Raw genomic sequence first — 19,764 nt, forward strand, 5'->3', positions numbered from 1 at the left:
TATCAGCTGCAGTACTGAAGTGAAAATTAGGTCCATATTTGAACATCCTTGCTGCGTCTCATTTTGCCCTGAGAATTATTTCAGCTGCCAATAAGTTACTTTTCTAGATATTCAGTAGTGATTCATAGATAAATTTTGCCTTTTGGCCAGGTGTCTGCAGAACTGGAGGTAAAATAAACCCTTTAATCATCATAGGAGTTAAAAAGAATATTTAAATCTTCATCCACATGAATGCAAGGAAATCTGAAAACACATCTCAGGATAACACTGTAGAGCAACAAGGGGCAACGTAATAGAAATATGTCCTGCAAGGTTTATTACAGGCATGCAAAGAAAATACATGGAAAAAAATTAAATTACCCAAGTTCAGAGGATTCTGTGTCTTTCTTATAGCAACAAACTGCCTACAAACTACTAAGCATTGCCTAGGTAGAGGTTGGAAGTTGGAACCATAAATAATTCCATTCACACACACAACTGTATTCAACATTTCCTCTCTCTCCTCTACCCTTCCTTCTCTTCCTCTGATATTAATAATTAGATATCAGTTTTCAATTATGCATCAGGCCATATTATCAAATCCATAGCAATTCATTTTGCCTTCACAGATAAAGAGCTGTGGGAGAAGCTTATTTGTATAACTAGAACAAGATTAATTTCATTTAAGGTGGCAAATGGCAGAAGATAAGGAGAAGGAAGAAAAGGTGCTCCCTGTGATATTGCACTATCACAGATTTCAGGGTTGAAACTACAGAAGAGGCTTTCTTTTTGTTCATGATCCAGTTAGGCTTACTTATGAAGGAAAAATGTTTGTAGCATCGCTCTGTGTATATTTTAGTAAGGAGAAAGCAGAAATTTTGAAAACAGCAAGGCCCACATTCACAGCAGCCTTCCCACCTACACCTCTGTTGGAAGCCTGGCATGAAGACAGGCTGGGAAGCACCTATAAATGGGATGAGGTGCTGGTCTGACCATGTAGCATCTTCAACAAAGGTTGATAGGGGCACCCCTCTAAAGGGGACAGGATGCCATGATCAGACTGTTGTACAACTATTGCAAGTGAGCAGAATTCTTGACAGAGGCAATTTTATAGCTATTATTCCTAAAACTCACATAGGACATCCATAATTAGACAGGTTTATCTATCGCACAACCTCTACAAATCTGCCCAAAATGTTGACTGCTCTGTCAGAAACACCATGGCAGATTATATTTGTTCAATAAAGTATTAGCTTTTATAATGTTTCATATAAGCAAGGGGGAATTGAAGAATTTACTGGCAGAAGTTTTGCTTGCAAAGATTTCCAATATTTTCACAATAGGTTGGTAAAAAACCTTGACATCAATTTATGGAGGGAAATGCAGGTGTTTGTAATGGGCCGGCAACCATCAGCTCATAGTTCCCATGGAAACAATAAATTGTTATGCATGAGTAATGGAGAGTGATTATATTTAGAGTAATTATGAAAAAAAGTAATTAAGCAAGATGAGAAGAACATACAGCATCTTTTGCCTTTTTCCTTTACCAATGGAAATCCACATGCCAGTTTTCAATCACATTTCTTAATCACCATAAGACCTTTCCAGTCTGTAGCCCACTTGTGGAGTCATTCTTCATGCATCTTTAGATGACCACTAATTAACTGAATAATAGTTGAGTTTTGTTGTTTTTGTCCTTCGTAACTGCATAGCTTTCATACTGTTAATTACAGAAACATGGGTGCAAAATGACTAAGGCCAGAAGGGCCACTGTGATCACAAGGTCTACATACTCTGTTACATGACATGCATTTTCTTCCTCACAGCAGTGCTATCACCTAGTCCGTATTTTGAAACTGAAATACATAAAATCTTTCAAGAAATAGCCAGATGTGATTTGAAGCAAGATGAATATATTACACTTGCTCATTAAGGATTCTAAGATTATTTGTACCCATGGCTTAATGTTAAGCCTTCCTCTTAATTAAGATTCAAAAGTTATAGCCTAATTTCACTGTATGTGACCTTGTGAACTCATCCACTAGTTTCAGAGATGCAGAACATCAGGTGTTTCTCTGTCTCTGTACAGATCAATGTGAAGTTATCAGGGCACTCCCTAACAAGAGCCCTCTGCACTGAGTTTGAGTGACTTTGCTTTGGTAACGGGTGGCGACAGGGATGCCAGCAGCTGTGTGACAGAGCCAGAGGCAGCAGGCTCCATGGCAGTCCTGCTGCTGGCCAAGGCCAAGCACACCAGTGACGGTGCTATTGGCACAACACAGCTAAGGGGGCACGGCCTATGGAAACTGCAGTGGGAAGTGAGGATATGTGAGGGAAACAGCCCTGGAGACACCAAGGTCAGTGCAGAATAAGGGGGAGCAGGTGCTCCAGGTGCTGGAGCAGAGATTCCCCTGCAGCTTGTGATGCAGACTGTGGAGAGCAGCTGTGCCCCTGAAACCCATGGAAACCCATGGTGGAGCAGAGATCCACCTGCAGCCCCCAGAGGATCCCAAGCTGTAGCAGGTGGGAGCCTGAAGGAGGCTGGGAACCCATGGGAAGTCCAGGCTGGAGCAGGCTCCTGGCAGGATCTGTGGCCTTGTCAAGACAGGAGCTCACAGTGGAGCAGGTTTGCTGGCAGGACTTGTGACCCCATGGGAGCACCCATGCTGGAGCAGCCTGTTCCTGAGGGATTGCAGCTCATAGAAGTGATACACACTGGAAGAGTTTGTGAAGAACTGCAGCCCGTGGGAAGGACTCATATTGAAGACGTCAATGGAGGACTGTCACTGGTGAGAGGGACTCCACACTGGAATAAGGGAAGAGTGTGAGGAGCCTACCCCCTGGGGAGGAAGGAGTGGCACTGTGATGAACTGACTGCAGCCCCCATTCCCTGTGCCCCTGCGCTGGTCAGGGTGCAGAGGTAAAGAAAATAGGAGGAACATCCAGCCCAGGAAGAAGGGAAGGGTGGGGAAAGAGTATTTGTGAAATTTGGGGTTATTTCTCATTATCCTATTCTGATTTGATTGGTAATGAATTAAACTAATTTCCCCAACTAATTTTTCCATGATAGCAACTGGTGAGTGATCTCTCCCTGTTTTTATCTTGATCAATGAACTTATCCTTATATTTTCTCTTCTATGTCTAGTTAGGAGGGTGTGCTGAACTGCTGCTGGGCTATTTTGTTTTTTTTAAGAAGTTCTAGGAAATGTCTTTGTGAAAGCCCCTCCCTTGCAGTGGTGCTTCCTATGGCTCAACTCCAGTGCCAATATCCTCCAAATTCAGGATTCCAGGGGCTACACAGGTAATTTCAGTTACACAGAGTTGACGTTTACTGGAATTATCAGACTCATTTTCCAGTACAATAATAAATTCTTAAAGTTTACCTCATGTTCTTAATTCCTAAATGTACAATTTTTCATTTTACTCTTTTAAAATGATCCATTTGCTTGTCTAAATTGTGAAATTCAGTGTAAAGGAACTGTCACATCATCACTGCTACTGTAAATGTCACAACTACAAGCCATTAGCAGTAATTTTCTATTTTCTTTCAAAATCTTAATATTAAACTTCAACAAGTTAAATTATTGACAGATCTGGCTAGAAACATCTATGTGCCTCAGATGATGTATTACTAGAGGAGAGGTTTTATTTTTCTCAGGAAATTTTAGATGTGACTAGGTGTTTATAGAGGAATGGAATGAACATGCAAAGGAAACTGTACAGTTTTCCAAGAAGAGAATGCTGCCATTAGAGAAATACTTCTATAAAATGAGACCTCAGCCTTCATCCAGTAAATGTATCTGGCCAATGTGCACCAACATGCACAATATCATGCACAAAGGGTTCTTGAGTACTGCACAGTAAAATTGATAAAGTGCACATAATTTTAAAGCCATGCTGTAGCATTTACTTTTGGTTTAAAAGGTTTTCATTAGGTATAAAACTGATTATATTTTGGTTTCATGCTCAACCAGATATTTTTACTGCATTGAAATAGCCTTTGATCAATGTTAAAGCAAGTATACACACAAATATGCACATACTTGACTGCTTTCTTCTTCCAAAATTGAGCCACATACAGGTTTTCTTAAAAGAGTTTTGGACTTCACACCACTGAAAGATTTACTGAATGAAGGCTTTTTCTCATATTCAAATATAGGAATCTGGCTCTCTTTGTCTGTCTCTTAAACAATCCATAAATTACAGATATTTAAATGACATTTGATTAAGAAATATCAATATATTCCATAAATTTCAAAAGACTTCTTACCAGCCTGAATGGAGGGCCATGCCTCCTCCACGTAAGTACTTGAAAATCAGAGTATTCGTTATATCAGTTACATTTTCAACACCTGGTGACATCGAGCCATCATACTCTATTCATCTTTATGTTTACAGTGTTTTTTCTGGAAGTTTTCCTGAAGACGCTGCTTGTTTTTAATTATTATGTAAACATTTTTTAAGGAAAGCAATTTGTATCTCATATGACAGAGCTAAGAAGAGATGGTACAGACTTATTGGAACTATCCCTTGAAAATTCATGCAAAGTACAATATATCTCAAAACAAATGCACATTATTTAACATGTGCTACACATTGAAACAAACACAAATTTTTAATTTTTTTGGTCTTTAACATTTGCCCATGTACTGAAAACAACACTAGCACAAGCTCTGTAAGATACAAGCTGTTCTTTTCTCTGCTGTTCTTTTCTCTGCTGTCCTCATTTCTCAATGTGTCACATCACACTGTGAAGCAACCATGAAGATAACATAATAAAATAATGTATTCACAGAATTATTTTATAAAGAGATCCCTCTCCTTCCCTACAGTGTGGGATTTAAAGCAAAATTTATTTCACTGCAACATTAAATAAATAAAGCTTAATGTTTATCTCTTGGAGATAGTGGCATAGTTTTTTGAAAATGGAGATCTAATCAGTTATGAGAATAATAAAGTTAAGGTTTAAAGGAAAAGATGCATGCACACAAAGTAAAAGGTAATAGAAAGCTCAAAAACCATAACTTAAAAAATGTCAACTACAAAATTTAAGTTTGCTCCTTATGCAGTCATAATGCTTTACATATATTTTCAGCCAGTTTGAGCATATTTTTGTAATCTATTACAGCATGAAATTTTGTTACCAACCATAGACATACAAAAATTTTGAAGAAATTCTACATTTTTTGATACAAGAATTTTAGGTAATTATGAATGATTACATTACACCATATGTTTAGTACATGCTTGTTACTGAGAACAGTGTAGCTTAATTACTCAGAAGCAGCAATTAGCTGCCAGCTTCACTTGCAACTAAGATTCCTTTCTTCAAAATTAGTTAAGTGGGCAACACAATTACCTGTGAAGTAGTACGCCTGAGCATAAAATTACACAAGTTCCTTCATTTTACTGCATGTTTGCACACATTCAACAGTATGTTGGCCAAGTGCCATTCATTTGGGTTTTTTTTGGCTATGGATCCTAAATCTGATTTATATATACCAGGGCACAATGTGCATCTGGGTCCACACATATCTTGGAATTGTACTTTAGTTTTTAGCAGAGGAAGAAGAGCACTGCTGTAATATTTTGTATTATACCTCAAACACACTACTCACAATCAGGCAGGGCAAACATGGCACTAAGAGCCCTAGTGGAATAATTTATTTACCTCTTTTAATGAGATTTCTGTATCTTTTTAAGGCAAAAGTGGTGCAAAGCAGAAAATGTAATGTATAAAATGGAAACTTTGTTAGAAACTGGCTGCAGTGCCTTTGTTTGAGAGGAATCTGATTAAACACTTCTGTTATTAATTTTGTTTTGTACAGCATAACATTTTCAAATTCACACAATGGATGGAATTCAGTGGGATTATTTCCTCTTGCCTTTACTTCATGTACATTGAAATAAACGTTTCTGGTTAGAAAAAGATGTAGAAAAGCATACTAGGCCAGTCAATGGGGTGAAACTTCTGCTTTGCTTTCCATCAGAAACCACAATCCCTGCCAACAAGCTCAGGACCTGAAAGCACTCAGTTGTAGTGGATCCCATCACCCATTCCCTGATTTTCCACCCAAACCAGGCATTTCTGTGGCAGGACACCTTGCTGCCCAAGTGTCCAGCTGCTCAAGGGCTGGACACAGTTCACAGCACACATTAACACTGCTGCTGTATTCCAAACCTTCGTGTCACAGCTGAGTATGACGAAGTCACACTAGAGACACGGACCAACAAAAGCATGTTTAGGCAGGAAACTGAGCCTTAGAGTGTCAGCTGCCTCTTAAAAAAAGTGGAAGGTGGATGTCAGGTGGAAGTTTTCCTGACATTCACAGGAACAAGGTGGGACCTTTCTAACTAGTTGTTACAGAAGTCTCTACCCTCCCACTCCTTCATCCTAAAAATTTCAGACAGATGTAGCTCCATTACTATCAAGCACCAAGGTTTAAAATTATGTACAATTAAGGAAAAAAATTCTTCTCCGGATGAAACAATAAAATCAGCTTATTATTGTATTTTTATACAATTTTATGTTTATGTTCCAATTTTTATTCAAGATCATTTAATAGCAATTTTTTAAAAATTAAAATTTTTCAAAATTGTAGAATTTCCTAAAATGTTGTAAATTCAGCTGAAGTTTGATGATATTTTAATAATTTGAGTGTTTGAGTTGATGAGTATCTCAAAACTCAAGGGGACTTCTTTCTAGGCTCTTTCCGAACCTCAATCCCAGCCCAGGAAAGGGTTTCCTGCATAGATAAACCCTTCTTTTCCAATGGAGAGTTTTTAAAAATATATATTTGTATATACTTATATTTTTTGTTCCTAGAAATATCATAAAATAGTCTCTTTGTATGAAAGAATGGACACAAACACCATGCATGCAATAGCATGTCTTTGATATTATTTTACTGATTCCAAGCAGACAGTACTGACACATAAACATAGCTATTTTCACGTGAGCTAATTCTCCATAACTGATGTTCCACCACTCTGAATTATTATTTTTCTTAAAGCAAGTCTGTGGAGATGAATCTGAAAGAGCATCTGGCCAACACCACTCAGCATCTTTAAAGACCAAGAGAAGGTTTCAGGACTCTCTCCGCAATTTTACACACAATACCAAACCTGGGAGAGTGGTGGGTATTCTGGAGAGCAGGCAGACCTTTCAAAGGGCCCTCAGCAAGCTGGAACATGGAAGCAACAGCTCCCAAATGCATGAAGATCAAGAAAGCCAAAAGCCAAATTCTGACACTTGGACTGGGACTCAATGCAAATCTGCAGAAAAGGACCCGAGGGTTTGTAAAGCAGAAATTAAATATAAGTCAGCAGTGTACCCTTGCAGCCATAAATTATGATAATATTGGGCTGTATTAGCAAGAACCAGCCAATGGGTCAAGAGAAGCAATTATCCTGCTCAGTGCTTGTGAGGCCACATCTGGAACATGCTCCTCAGTTTTGAACTCCTCAGGTCATGAGCGGGATGGAGACACTGGAAGAAGGGCAGTGGAAGGCCAGTGACCCAGGCAGGGACCTGAGGAGAGGCTGAAAGCAGCACATGGTTCCAGAAGGGAGGGCTGAGGGGAAATTCAATAGCCATCTTAAAATTACACATTAGTCAGAGAAAAGACTTCAGTTCACAGTGAAAGGGAAGAAAGCAATGGTCACAAGATACATCAAGGGAAATTACAGCTGTGGATAAAGAAAAATATTTTAGTGAGGATGGTTAGGCACTAGCACAGGTTTCTCCAAATATATTGTTGAATTGCCATCCTTAGAAATGTTCAGATTTTGCCTGGTCAAGGAAGTGATGCAACTCCAAGGGTATTCTTAAGGCGCCTTGAGAGCATGTCCAGAGGTTCCATTAATTTGATTTGCTCTATGAGTCTTTGGGTCATTAATAAAAACAGCTAAAGGAATGTTTTCAAAGGAGTGTTTTTCCATTATTTCTTTAGCTATTTACAACCTAAAGACATTATAAGTAAAGTTATAAAATTGCAGAAACTACTAATTTTATCTAAGAATTTGCAGAATTGTACCATTTAACTTATGCACTTTGCATTAATTTAAATGCAACTTTCTTTATATTTCCAGTTCAAAACTACATGATATCAAGCTCCACCGACATCTTTTAAGGGAATTCTGCCTTTAAATCCTTAAACATTGTCTAGAGCTTCTTTATGAAACATAATATCTTAAAACATATGTATACATTGCAGTTTTAAAACTGTCTCTCCATCTCAAAGCCTATGAAATTAAGAAAACATACATATACATGCACATGCAGCACATGAAGAAAAGTTTCCCTCAGACACAAATCCTCATTTTGGTACAACTACACACAAGCCATAAAAAAACCTTATAGAGTGTACACAAAAATTCTGTGAATACAATAAGGCAACCATATGAAGTGGAAAACCAATCCATCCTTGCTCAGTAAGACATAGTAAAACCAGCTAAACAGATAGAAATAGCATTTTCTGTCTAAAGCAATTGCCTCAAGGTGTACATAACTTATTCCAACTCCAAATCGGAGCCCAGGCTTACTTTAAAAAGAAAAAAGGCATTGTTAGAACAATCCAAAGAGAGAACAAAAGCTTTTCTCTTTGAAATCACAGTAGTCCAGTATTTATTACCTGTAGGACAGGAAATTTATCCATTTTTCACTTTCATGAAGTAAGATGTCAGAAAGTTACCTGACCACATCAACATCTCCTTCTTGTACCTTTGTATGCTTAGTTAGAATACAGACACATCACCTCAACATTTTTTTTTTTTTCTCAAATATCTATGAAAGTCCAAGAGCTTTATTTGACAAAGCTATTTAAGATGCAAAGGATCAGCCCAGGTTATATTCACATGAGTTTCACAAACTTTGGTTACAAATGCAACTTCAGTACATTACATACCAATTAGCTTTATCAAGATAAACCCAGGATAAAGCTCATTGTGCTTTTTTTTTTTTTTCTTGGTGTTTAGTTTACATAAAAGAAGAACCAACATACAGGGCTTCTCAACATTCACACATGGGTACAATTGGTAGAGGGTGGTGTATCTATCCGACTTTTATTTTCCTTAGCATCATTCAGAAGAGACTCATTACCAATCTGGCATTTGAAGACTTGTTTGTAGGCCTTCCTAAAATTTTCAGATAGAAATGCATATATGATTGGGTTCACAGAAGAATTGCTGTAAGCCAGGCAGTGTGCAGTTACCCTGAAGAGAAAGGAGGCTTGAGTCAGTGGGAAAACTCCAAATTCAGCCCAGAGATGGATCACGTGATGAGGCAGCCAGGAGATGCCAAAAACCACTACCACCACCAACACAGTCTGTGCTGTCTGAGACAAGGAAAGGAAAACATATGTCTGATGAGCACTCAAAGAATCAGCTTTAAACCTACTTCAAAACTACTGTTTGGAGAGAAAAAAAAACCAAAAAAACAAAAAAACCCACAAAAATAAGTATACTGAGAGGGAACACACTGCAATATTTGTTACTGATTTCACCCCATTACATATATGGGCTTTATTTTGCATAATGAATTACTGCAAGGAGAATCCCAGCCTTGGAAAATGTCATAGTAAACAGCAAATGCACAACTTTCCTCAAAGGTGAAGAATGCTGTTCCTAACTCCCTACATAAAAGCTTAGCCTTTTCTGAAGTGGACCTAAGCCTATTGTAAAATAATGACAAGAGAGGTCTTTGGGAAATCTCATCCAGATCTAATGAGTTTCAGTTCGGTGCACAAGAATTTCTGATTAAAATTTCAAGAGAGATCTATTATGCATGAAGGCAGCTGGTGGAAAAGCTTAGAGCTTGCTCAAGTGCTTACTAAAGTAAGCTTTTTGGAAGTGTCTGCTTTAAACACAGAACTTCCACAGTCATATAACATTCTGGGAGACAACTAGTAAAAAAAAAAAAAAAAAAAAGTAAGGACTTGAAGTTTCTGATGACTGCACATTGTCAAAACCAATCTGGAAATTAAAAGTTCACCACCAAACACTAAATTAAAAAATGGAACATAAAATATCCTCAGTGCTGCTTCCACACTATTTATGAGAGGACCATCAATTTCATTAGATCCATTCTAAGCTCCAGAATCAGTTGGTAGAGACCCTTCAGGTGCTGCAGGTATTCTGTCAGGGCACAGTGGAATTTGATTATCAATATTTTCTTTAGTTTTCACCTGCTTCAGAAACAGCAGTTAGATCTTTGCAGTGGCCAGAGCAATTAATATCTATTCCTCTACCAAGTACCTCTTTCAACTAAATAAGTCTCCAAATAAAAGTCTAATAATAATTCCAAAGCATATTATGTCATAAGCCATTATAATTTCTAAATTTTTCATAATTTTTGTGATAACTTCACATCCAAAACTAACCCAGGGGTCACAGAGTGATATATATTGCAGCATAGAAAATATGTAGGTTTTTTACCAGTTTATTGAACTTAGCCTATACTTCCTGAACTGATTCATGCTCAGTACTAATTAAGACTGACCTATCTAATCAGGATATGAGTTAGCTTAGAAAAACTTATGGAAAAAACATTTTGATTTCTGTGGCAACAGGCCAAAATAACTTATGACAGATGCTGTTGTTGGTCAGTGTAATCTCACAACAGAAACCAAAGAACATTAAATCTGTAATTAATATAATATGTTTAGTCTAAAGCAAGCATCTGTTTTCATAAGCCATTCCTCTACTCAGCCCTATGAAGTTTAAATCAGTTGCCACTAAAACAGCCACAGAGATATTTTCTTTTCCAGGTCTTATCAGCAGAACATGCATAACAACACTGCATAAATTAAGAGCAGTTTATTCTTTGATGAGTTCAATGAGTTCCAAATAAAATCAAATTTTCAGGATACCACATGCACAATTACTTGAAAAGTGACTTTTAACTTCAGTTTGTTCAAAATTCTGAAAAAAAATTAACCAGGAAAATCGTTGACATTCAATAGGCTATTGATGCACTTGAAAGCAGAAGGTGAAAATGTGCCTCTTGTAACTGTTACTTAAGGTATTTTATATCTGCAGAAGAAGCAATTTTGTGTTAGGAAATCTCACAACATCTGCTTTATCCCATTGTTCCTCCTAAGCCTAATGTCAGAGCTTACTTTTCCAGAATCATCACTTTGTCTTTGCAAGCAAGGTATCACTAAAGAGCAGCTCTTTTTTACCTACTGGGAGCTTGCTTAAGGTTTCTTATTAGCAAATAAAACCCACCTGAAATATATGACATTAATATTAATACTTTGTAACCAAAAAGCATGAAAAATAGAATTTAGGCAAATTAATATTTTTCATTATTTTTTCCACACATGCAGCAAATTTGTTTTAAGATTCTGACAACTAGAATGTTCATAAAGATTTGAATAAAGCTAAAAATGTATAATTACACCTGAAATGCATTCTTCACAAGACAGTAGAAGGAAAAGAAAAAAGACAAGATAACCAGAGAGAAGCATTAACACACTAACAAAGACAGATTCACTTTGAAAAACATGAGTTAGGCCTTAGGTTTAGAAACGCATCTCCTAAGGCAAAAAAAAGTCTGGACTGATTTTTGGTTTTTTTCCCTCTTTGGCTACTGAACCCTGATACATTCAAGCAGTTTTGATCATATCTGTGATGCTTTATCCTGATGCTATGAAAGTTAATTCCTAGTCAAACCTGCAATTTTTGAGAGTTAGTGGTTAGAGGAAATGCAGAGATATTTCCAGTTTGAGAATAATTTAGATGAGAGATGACAATGTACAAAATGTATTTGAAAACTATACTTCTGGCCTTGACAACATTAAATGCAAAAGTATAAATGTAAAGTATTTTACTGAGTCTGGGCCATATGCTTTTAATTCCATTAATCAAAATCTATTGAGTAGAATATCTTTCAAAAAAATAGAGAATGCATAAATGAGAGAGTACTTATTCCTGTTGAGTCCATGTAGATCTCATTTACATTGCAGGCACTCTCCATGCCCATGTGAAAACAGTGATCAGATCAAATGAAGGGCTATAGCTCAAGGGGTTTTTCCTCCACATCCACAAAATGAGAAGTTACTCAAATGTTCACTGTGGTCAAATCGGCTCAAAAATCACTACCACATTACATTAACTGACAAATTCTCTATTTAAACACATCTTTCAAATATTGTTCTAAATCATGAAGCTTCTATTCTTCTTGGAAGACCTTCTATGATTCTCTTTGTATCCAGTACATAACTTATGTCTTGAATATAAGTGAAGAAAATATTGTGTGGAAAATCAATAGAAGAATTGGAGAATCTTTAAAAGTTTCCTGTTAGCCTCCTATTGGGAAGCACAGTAAATTTCATTTTAAAGCTCCCTCATACAACCTAGGAATTATTCACTAAAACATTACAATATCAACTAGTTAAAAAATGAATTTAAAATCCTTTGCTTTACAAGTCAGGGGAAAATGCCAGTGAGGAGAAAAAAAAATAACACAAAAGACAGGTTGTCTCCCTGGCCTAAATTTCAGATGCTCTGAAGTTCTAAATACAAGGATCTCAGGGAATGGTTTGATGCAAAGTGATGGAAAACTTGGATCAGAAAAGATTTCAATCTGCTAAGTTCAGAGGGACACGTCATCAGAAACTTAATTTTAATTTCTTCTCTCTGTTACGTCTTTAGCAACAAGTACCAAATCAGCTTAGCCATAAAACTCAAATACACACAAATGAGTATTGAATGCAACATACCTTTTTCTTGGATGCTTCTGACTTCTTTGACATGTTTTTCAATTTCTTATGCAGATGATTAAGAACCTGAAAAGATTAATTTTCTTCACTTTATCATATTTCCCCAATTTCTAGTCAAACAAAATTCAAACCTGTATATGTTAGAGTACTCTTGTGCTCTCCAGTACTGTATGATTCACTAACAAACATCACTGAACCAGCTTACACAATTCAAACATGCACAATAGGAAAATCAAAAGAATTACATATGTGAGTCAATGTGAACCAACAAAAACAAAGCAGACCACCACTGAATTCTTACTAAAAATGCAGATTAGTTATTACATAACTAATACTTACCACAAATTAACAAGGAAATGGATGGAAATCTATCTTGCACATAGAATTAGCAATCTCTCTTCTTCCATAAAAAGTCAAAGACTTGGTTTAGAATGACCTTTAGTGTGTGTAACATAAGAAAAGTGTATGTTTTGAGTCAGAGCTTTTCTGAGTCACCTGAATAATTTGTTTCCTTCACATAGATGCTTGATTAGTATAATCAAGATGCTTTGAAAGAATAATTTATACTAAAATGAGACATGACACACGAGACATGACACATGAGGCATGACCTTTCACAACAATGTGATGATACTCACCATGCATCTTTCACAAGCCCATTTTAAAAATATGTCACAAAAAGGCTCATCATCCAAGAGCAGGGTCCAAATTTTAACATAATCATTTACACATAAGGTTTTGGATAGAGGATGCAAAGAGATCTTGGGTTGGGGAAAAGGGTCCAAATTGAGATTCTTTCATATCATCTGCTGATATTTTCTCTGTGTTCTTTGGGTTGCAGAGCAAGCCACTATCAGGACAGACATCAGTCAAGATGATCTAGAGATTTTGGTATTGGCGCTTTATAGACATACATATTGAATTAAAAGAAGTAAGATGGTATTTGTGAATATCCCGAGTTTAACAGCAGACATATTTTTTTAGGTATCTACTCTTAGCTACCAGAGAACCACCAACAACAACAACAAAAAAAGAAATTAATTATAACCACTTAATATTGTAAGTGAAATTCATTTGTGCCTGTTTGTGTACTACCATGTGACTCACCCTGCATGCACTTCCTATTTGGAAACACCATCCAGGCCACTTCTGGGGGCTACCCCAAGATAAGGAAAAGGAAAATAAATGGGCTTTCCCCGAGAAAGTTTCATTTTTACTTCATTTCTTTCTTTTTCAGTATGAAGCAGACCCAAAGGAAAGGACAGAATCCCAGCAGAACAGGGAGATGACTGTCTGCCTCACAGACTTTTTGTTCATCTCCTGTCGCTCTGTAGAGACAAGCTGAATTGCTGAGTCCTTCAGTGAAAACATAAAACTAAAAAAAGGGCATGGGAGGAATGCAATTAAGTTTGTGTCCCATCGCTGCTGCTTCATCTATCACACCCCCTTCACAAAACTTAGTGATGGGCTGTTTCTACTGGAGCTTTGCAAATCCCATCACCACCCAGTGACTGCACTGTTCTGTGATTCTCCCTCACAGCCCAAAACTAAAGTCAGATAAACTCTTCCCAGAGATCAGAACTGCAAAATAGTTTTTAAAGTTACAAACATTTTTTTCTTCTGTTCTGAAACTTTCAGCCCAAAGTTTTGCATTGTATCTCTCTCCAGTTCAAAGAAAGATGCAGGAGACAAAACAGGTAAATTGGATATTTGAGCGTGTTGGGTGGTGGTGGAGGAGGGTTTTGTTGTCAATTTAGATTATAACCTCCAAATGAACCATATCAGCTTCCCCTCTTTTGGATTACATACACATTTCATAAAATAAGTATTGGCAGTGAAAACATTTTGGCTCCTCATAGTATTGTACTAGAGGAAAAGTAGCAGCAAGAGAAATAGACAAAATTGCTGTTCCACTTATCAACAGCAGTGGAACGGCACTCAAAGACCTACAGAGAATGCCATGGAGTATTAAAAAAGAGCCATGTTTATGCACAAACACTACAAGGCAAATCAAAGACACTCTCCCCACTACACTGTTCAAATTGCCTCTTCTCTGGGGCAATGAGTAATCAATTGTTCCTCTAACAGCCTGAATAAACAATAATTCTACAATATGCCTCTTACTATTTTCAACTCCAGCTTTCATGTACCTGCTGTTCAGAGATCAGCTTCCCTTTTTCTGGAGATGAGGGTGGGGTGCTGTGGTAAGAAAATTATCTTGTGTAAGAGACTGTAAGGAGACTTGTAGGATCTAATTTGGTACAGACCATATGACAATGACTACCACCCATGACATTTGGTAGGCCCTTGGTTCTACCTACAGATTTTCTTTCTTTCTTTCTTTCTTTCTCTTTCTCTCTTTCTTCTCCTTCTTCTCTTTCTCTCTCTCTATATATATATCTTTCCCTTTCTCTCTCTCTTTCTTTCTCTCTCTTTCTCACTCTTTCTCTCTTTTAAAAGTATTTAAATTATTCTTTTCCTCCATTTGTTTCAGAAACTACATTCAAGATGGCTTGAGAGCCCTGACTGAGGACTTTGACCAAATCAAGTTGAGAAAGATAATTTTCCAATACAGGAGTGAAGAAAATAATTTCAGCTACCTGTGCCTATTCACATAAGTCTACCAAACATCATGAAAGTTTGAAGTCTACACTGTTAAAAACCATGTTTGCTGCCTGGCATTTCACTGACCACACCTTCATTATTATCCACTAAAAATCATGCAGAAGGAAAGCCTGCACAATGTCACTATCTAGTAAGAATGAACTTCTTGTTTTACAGATAATGTAAGCATTACATTCTGAACCACCTTTGTAGTATGAACCTGATTGAAATTCAAGTGCTATTGCCTGCAATCCATGTTTTAAAGTAATGTCACTACTTCTATTGTCACAAGAGATCCTTCATCCTCTTTCAATTAAGAGTGTGTGACTAATGTGTCATAGCTTTTATTTTTCTCTTTCAGTGAAGTTTAATAAAATTTTACCCTTGCTGATCAGCAAAATTTAGGATATAATATCCAAAGCCAGATAAGCTTGTATTTTATGTTGAGGCTGTTACTTTTTATGGCTCAGTTTTAACCAAGTCTGTAAATCATACATGACATATGTTCAGAATGATAGATAATAATGGAAATATTCTTAAGACAAGACATATTTGTTTTAAAGACGGCTTTTAACATTATACATCTATAAAAGGAAATGTTTGCTAATAATTATAGGTGTCCAACCTAAAGGTTTGAAAGTGGCCTGACTTTCAAGGAGTGAATCCTTGAAAAATGGAGGTACCCAAAATTAGTTGTAACATTGCACAACCCCGGCAGATGTCAACTGTTAGAAGTTGAGTGGGAATCATTTATCACTTTATCCTTTAAGGACACATTAGTGAGTCTGCAAGTATGCAGTGCTGAGACTCAGCTGATCACTCATAATCACTGCTGCTCCCTCTGATGTAGTAACCTTCTTTCAAGAGTAGTTCTGTGAGGCAACAAAAGCTGGTTTCCTATGGATTTGTGACTTTTTTACAATGTTCCCAAAAAGATGTGTCTTCTCTGTAAGTTGATAAGACCTCTTCCCTTATGGCTTGTCTGGTGTTTAACAGCTGAATGCAAACCAACTCCTTAAAAGAGGGAGGATAATGGAGATTCTCCACCATCTTCCTTGTCTGCTGTTTTCACAAAACTAGAGAAGTATGCTTAATTCTGATATTTTCACTCCTCTATCAAAAATTTGCAATGAAACTGAACTAATGTTACTTGTGGAAGACAGAAAAGAGGTAATTGTACACACAAAACAGAGCATGATCTCACAAATCTCTCCCTGAAGAGCATGTATCACATGAGATATTTTGGGAGGACACTGCTTCCAAATACCTGGCACTACTTCAGCACTTCTGTACACTGGAAGAGCATTGTTATCCATGGGAAAAATACAAACCTCTGCTAATACTATATAAATTGTGAAGTGAGAGAGAAAAAGAACTTGACTCCCTATTAGAGTGCCTGAAAAATGAGACTTTCAAAACTGAAAGTTCAATTACAATTTGCTTATGAATGAAACAGAACTGCCTTAAAGGAGTTCTGTTTATATCGCCTTAAAGGCAATATGTTCAAATAGACAAATGAGTCTCCTTTGTCTTAATTTACTTCAGCAGAAGATTGCGTTATTTCACTGATCCACAGTTCATGAAAACCAGTGAAGTCCATAAGAGATTAATGCAGAGATTAATGTCTCCTAATGTCTACAGACTGAGAGAGCTGGGGTTGCTCAGCCTGAGAAGGCTCTCCCTGTCCCAAAATATTACAGTTGGAGCTTTGTCAGTGGTTCCTTAAGAGGCAGGAGAGAGTCTTTAGGTGCAGGGTACAAATACCTTTGATAGCTCTGTACAAGTCACGGCACTATTCAGCCTGTACCAGCTACCACTCAGCTATCTTCTAAAATTCACCCCTTCAGGTTAGCTCCTCCAGCCTGACACCATGGCAAGCAGGCTCAAAACACATCACAAAGCCAGGGTGAGGCCCTAGCCTGGCAATAGTTTAAGCACACAATTTTATTGTAATTTCAAGTGGCCTTGATTTTGCTAACTTGTTCTTGGGCATATTTTCAACATATAGTTGCTTTTGTTGGCTTGGAGAGGTTTTTGTTGCTTTTTTTAAAAACTACATATTAATACTAATATTGAGATATTTACTTCTGTAGAGGTGCTTTGTAATGACAGAGTGTGTTTTATTTACTATGCATATATTCAGGTTAAGCACATTCGCTTTTTTCATGCCTACACTGTACAGGACTATGCTAATTTTGAAAGATTTCTTATTAATCTTCTCTCATATAATTAGACTTCAAAGGCCAGTACTTTATGCTGAAACTGAAGATGCTTTGGCTTTGAGAAGGGGAAGCATTAGCAGCTGAAAGCCCCTGTGCACACATTCTGTGGTGTTCTCCCTGCAATGTGTAATACTTTCTTCAAACTGAAAATCTATTTCTACAGCTCAGTCATATTCATCCACAGTAGATGAAATACCACTGTATTCATTCAGGGAAAGCAGGATTCAGTTTATGTGTGAAAACTTGTGTTTCTTCTTCATTTGCCAGGTTGGATTTGTTCCACTATGAACAACCATTTAGAAATGTTGTCCTTTGTGCTCTGCATGCCTTGGTTTCACCAGAGTTGGATAACATTACAGCCTCAATTTGCACATCACAATTAAGCTGATGTAATATATATAAAACTGAGCAGAACATAAAATTGTTTGTTCAAATTAAATGCTTCAGGTACATGTATTGAACTTGCCAGTTGAAGAACTGACTTAAGCAATCCATATTTGCTAGAGCAGTCCTATCCCTCTCAAATGAAAATCACAGCCTAAGGAGAAATCCTGCAACTGAAGGCAGCTGGCACAGAAACAGCAAGATATCAGCAGGTAGCAACTGGTGCTCCAGATCCTGTTTACCAGCAAGCAGAGGACCATACGCTGAAGGCTGCAATTATTAGTCCAGAAAAATGTGACAATGTGCTTAAGCAGAGAAGCCCTTAAATATCCATATTCAGGCACCCTTAATTATTACTTTTTCCTACCTGGGTTCTCATGCCTTGCTCCCTAACCACCTGCTTTTGCTGAAGTCAGAGGTAACTCTCTCATCAACTTCAACTGGGGCAAGACATGGCACCACAGGGACCAGGCAGCATGAAGCACATTTTACTCTTAACACCAAACAGATTATTTATGCCACTTTCAAGTGCACTGCACATTTTAAAGAACCACAATACTTCATCTGAAGCCCGAACAACTTGTTGCTTTGTTGTACTTTATTGAGTCAAACTCCTCACACAGCACTACAAGAAATTAAGTTATGGTGACAGGGAAAGCAGCAGAGCATTCGGACTTAGCATTCTGCAACAAGGAAATCTGACAGGGAGACCCCACTAATTGCCAGAACAACTCTCCCCACTTATCCCATGCAATCTCTGTTCTGACCTCTCTGTGATATTGAACATATATGAATGTAAATCCCTTGGACATCCCTCAGCTATAAAAAAAGTCACAAAGAGTTTGTGCCCTCTCCCTTTGTGGCACAAACTCACCCCTGCTGTTTCTCCTCCCAACAGTGCCAAGTCTCTCCACATACCCAGAAGTGGCCCTATGGCTCATGGACACCTTTTCCACCCCTGTGTCCCTCCCATCCTTTTACACTTGCCCCACCTTGGCATAGCAGAAGGAGATGAGCAGCAGTGGGAGCAGGTATCCGAAGACAAATGTGCAAATCACGTAGACCTTCTTGTGGCGTGGGTTGGGCCAGAACTCCCAGCAGAAGGTCTGGTTGCTGGTCTCGCGGTGGAAGATGCGCTGGTGGTGAGCCACAGGCGAGGCCATGGCGAAGGAGAGCGCCCAGATGAGCCCCACACCCAACATTGCGTTGCGGGGAACACGCAAGGCTGAGGAGCGTCGGGAGTGCACGATGGCCACGTACCGGTCCACAGACATGGCCGAGAGTGTGAAGATGCTCACCAGCATGGAGATGGTGAAGAAGTAATGGATGAACTTGCAGATGAAGGCTCCCAGCACCCAGGTGGGGAGCACGTAGACTGTGGACTGGAAGGGAATGCAGAAGAGCAGGTAGGCCAGGTCAGCGATGCTCAGGTTGAGGATGAAGATGTTGGTGGTGCTTCGGCGCTTGCCTGGCTTGCTCCTCGCCAGCACCGTGATCACCAGCGTGTTGCCCAGCACCCCCAGGGTGAAGATTAAGCCGAAAACGATTAAGGTGATGAAGTTCTCGATGCCGATGCCAAAGAGGGGTTTCCCCTCCGCCTCCGGCAGCCCGGACAGGTTGAACTCCCCGCGGAGAGTCTCTGCCGCGGTTCGGGACAGGTTGAGGGGCGCCGCCGGGGGATCTCCTGGCTCCATCCTTCTTCCTGCGCGCCGGGCAAAGTTTCCGCGGGCGGAACGCGGAGCCGCCGCTCCCCGGCTCCTCGGAGCGCGGCGAGCCCGGAGCGGCCGCCCCGCCGGCACCGGGCGGCGGGGAGGGAAGGCGGAGGTGCCGCCGCGCTGGGCGCAGCCTGCGCT

At 38.6% G+C, this 19,764-nt stretch overlaps 1 protein-coding gene across 1 annotated transcript; it reads right to left on the reverse strand.

The window, feature by feature from the left end:
• Positions 1–3,284: 3,284 nt before the first annotated feature.
• Positions 3,285–19,740, reverse strand: GALR1 (galanin receptor 1). The gene is made up of 3 exons (XM_021528781.2): positions 18,904–19,740; positions 12,702–12,767; positions 3,285–9,314 (listed from the first exon to the last, which is right to left on the reverse strand). The coding sequence occupies exons 1-3, from the start codon at positions 19,603–19,605 to the stop codon at positions 8,997–8,999; spliced, it is 1,086 nt and encodes a 361-aa protein (XP_021384456.1). The 5' UTR covers positions 19,606–19,740; the 3' UTR covers positions 3,285–8,996.
• Between the last annotated feature and the right edge of the window lie 24 nt (positions 19,741–19,764).

The sequence above is a fragment of the Lonchura striata genome, chromosome 2 (genome assembly GCF_050655825.1).
Source record: "Lonchura striata isolate lonStrDom1 chromosome 2, ASM5065582v1, whole genome shotgun sequence".
Classification (NCBI taxonomy): domain Eukaryota; kingdom Metazoa; phylum Chordata; class Aves; order Passeriformes; family Estrildidae; genus Lonchura; species Lonchura striata.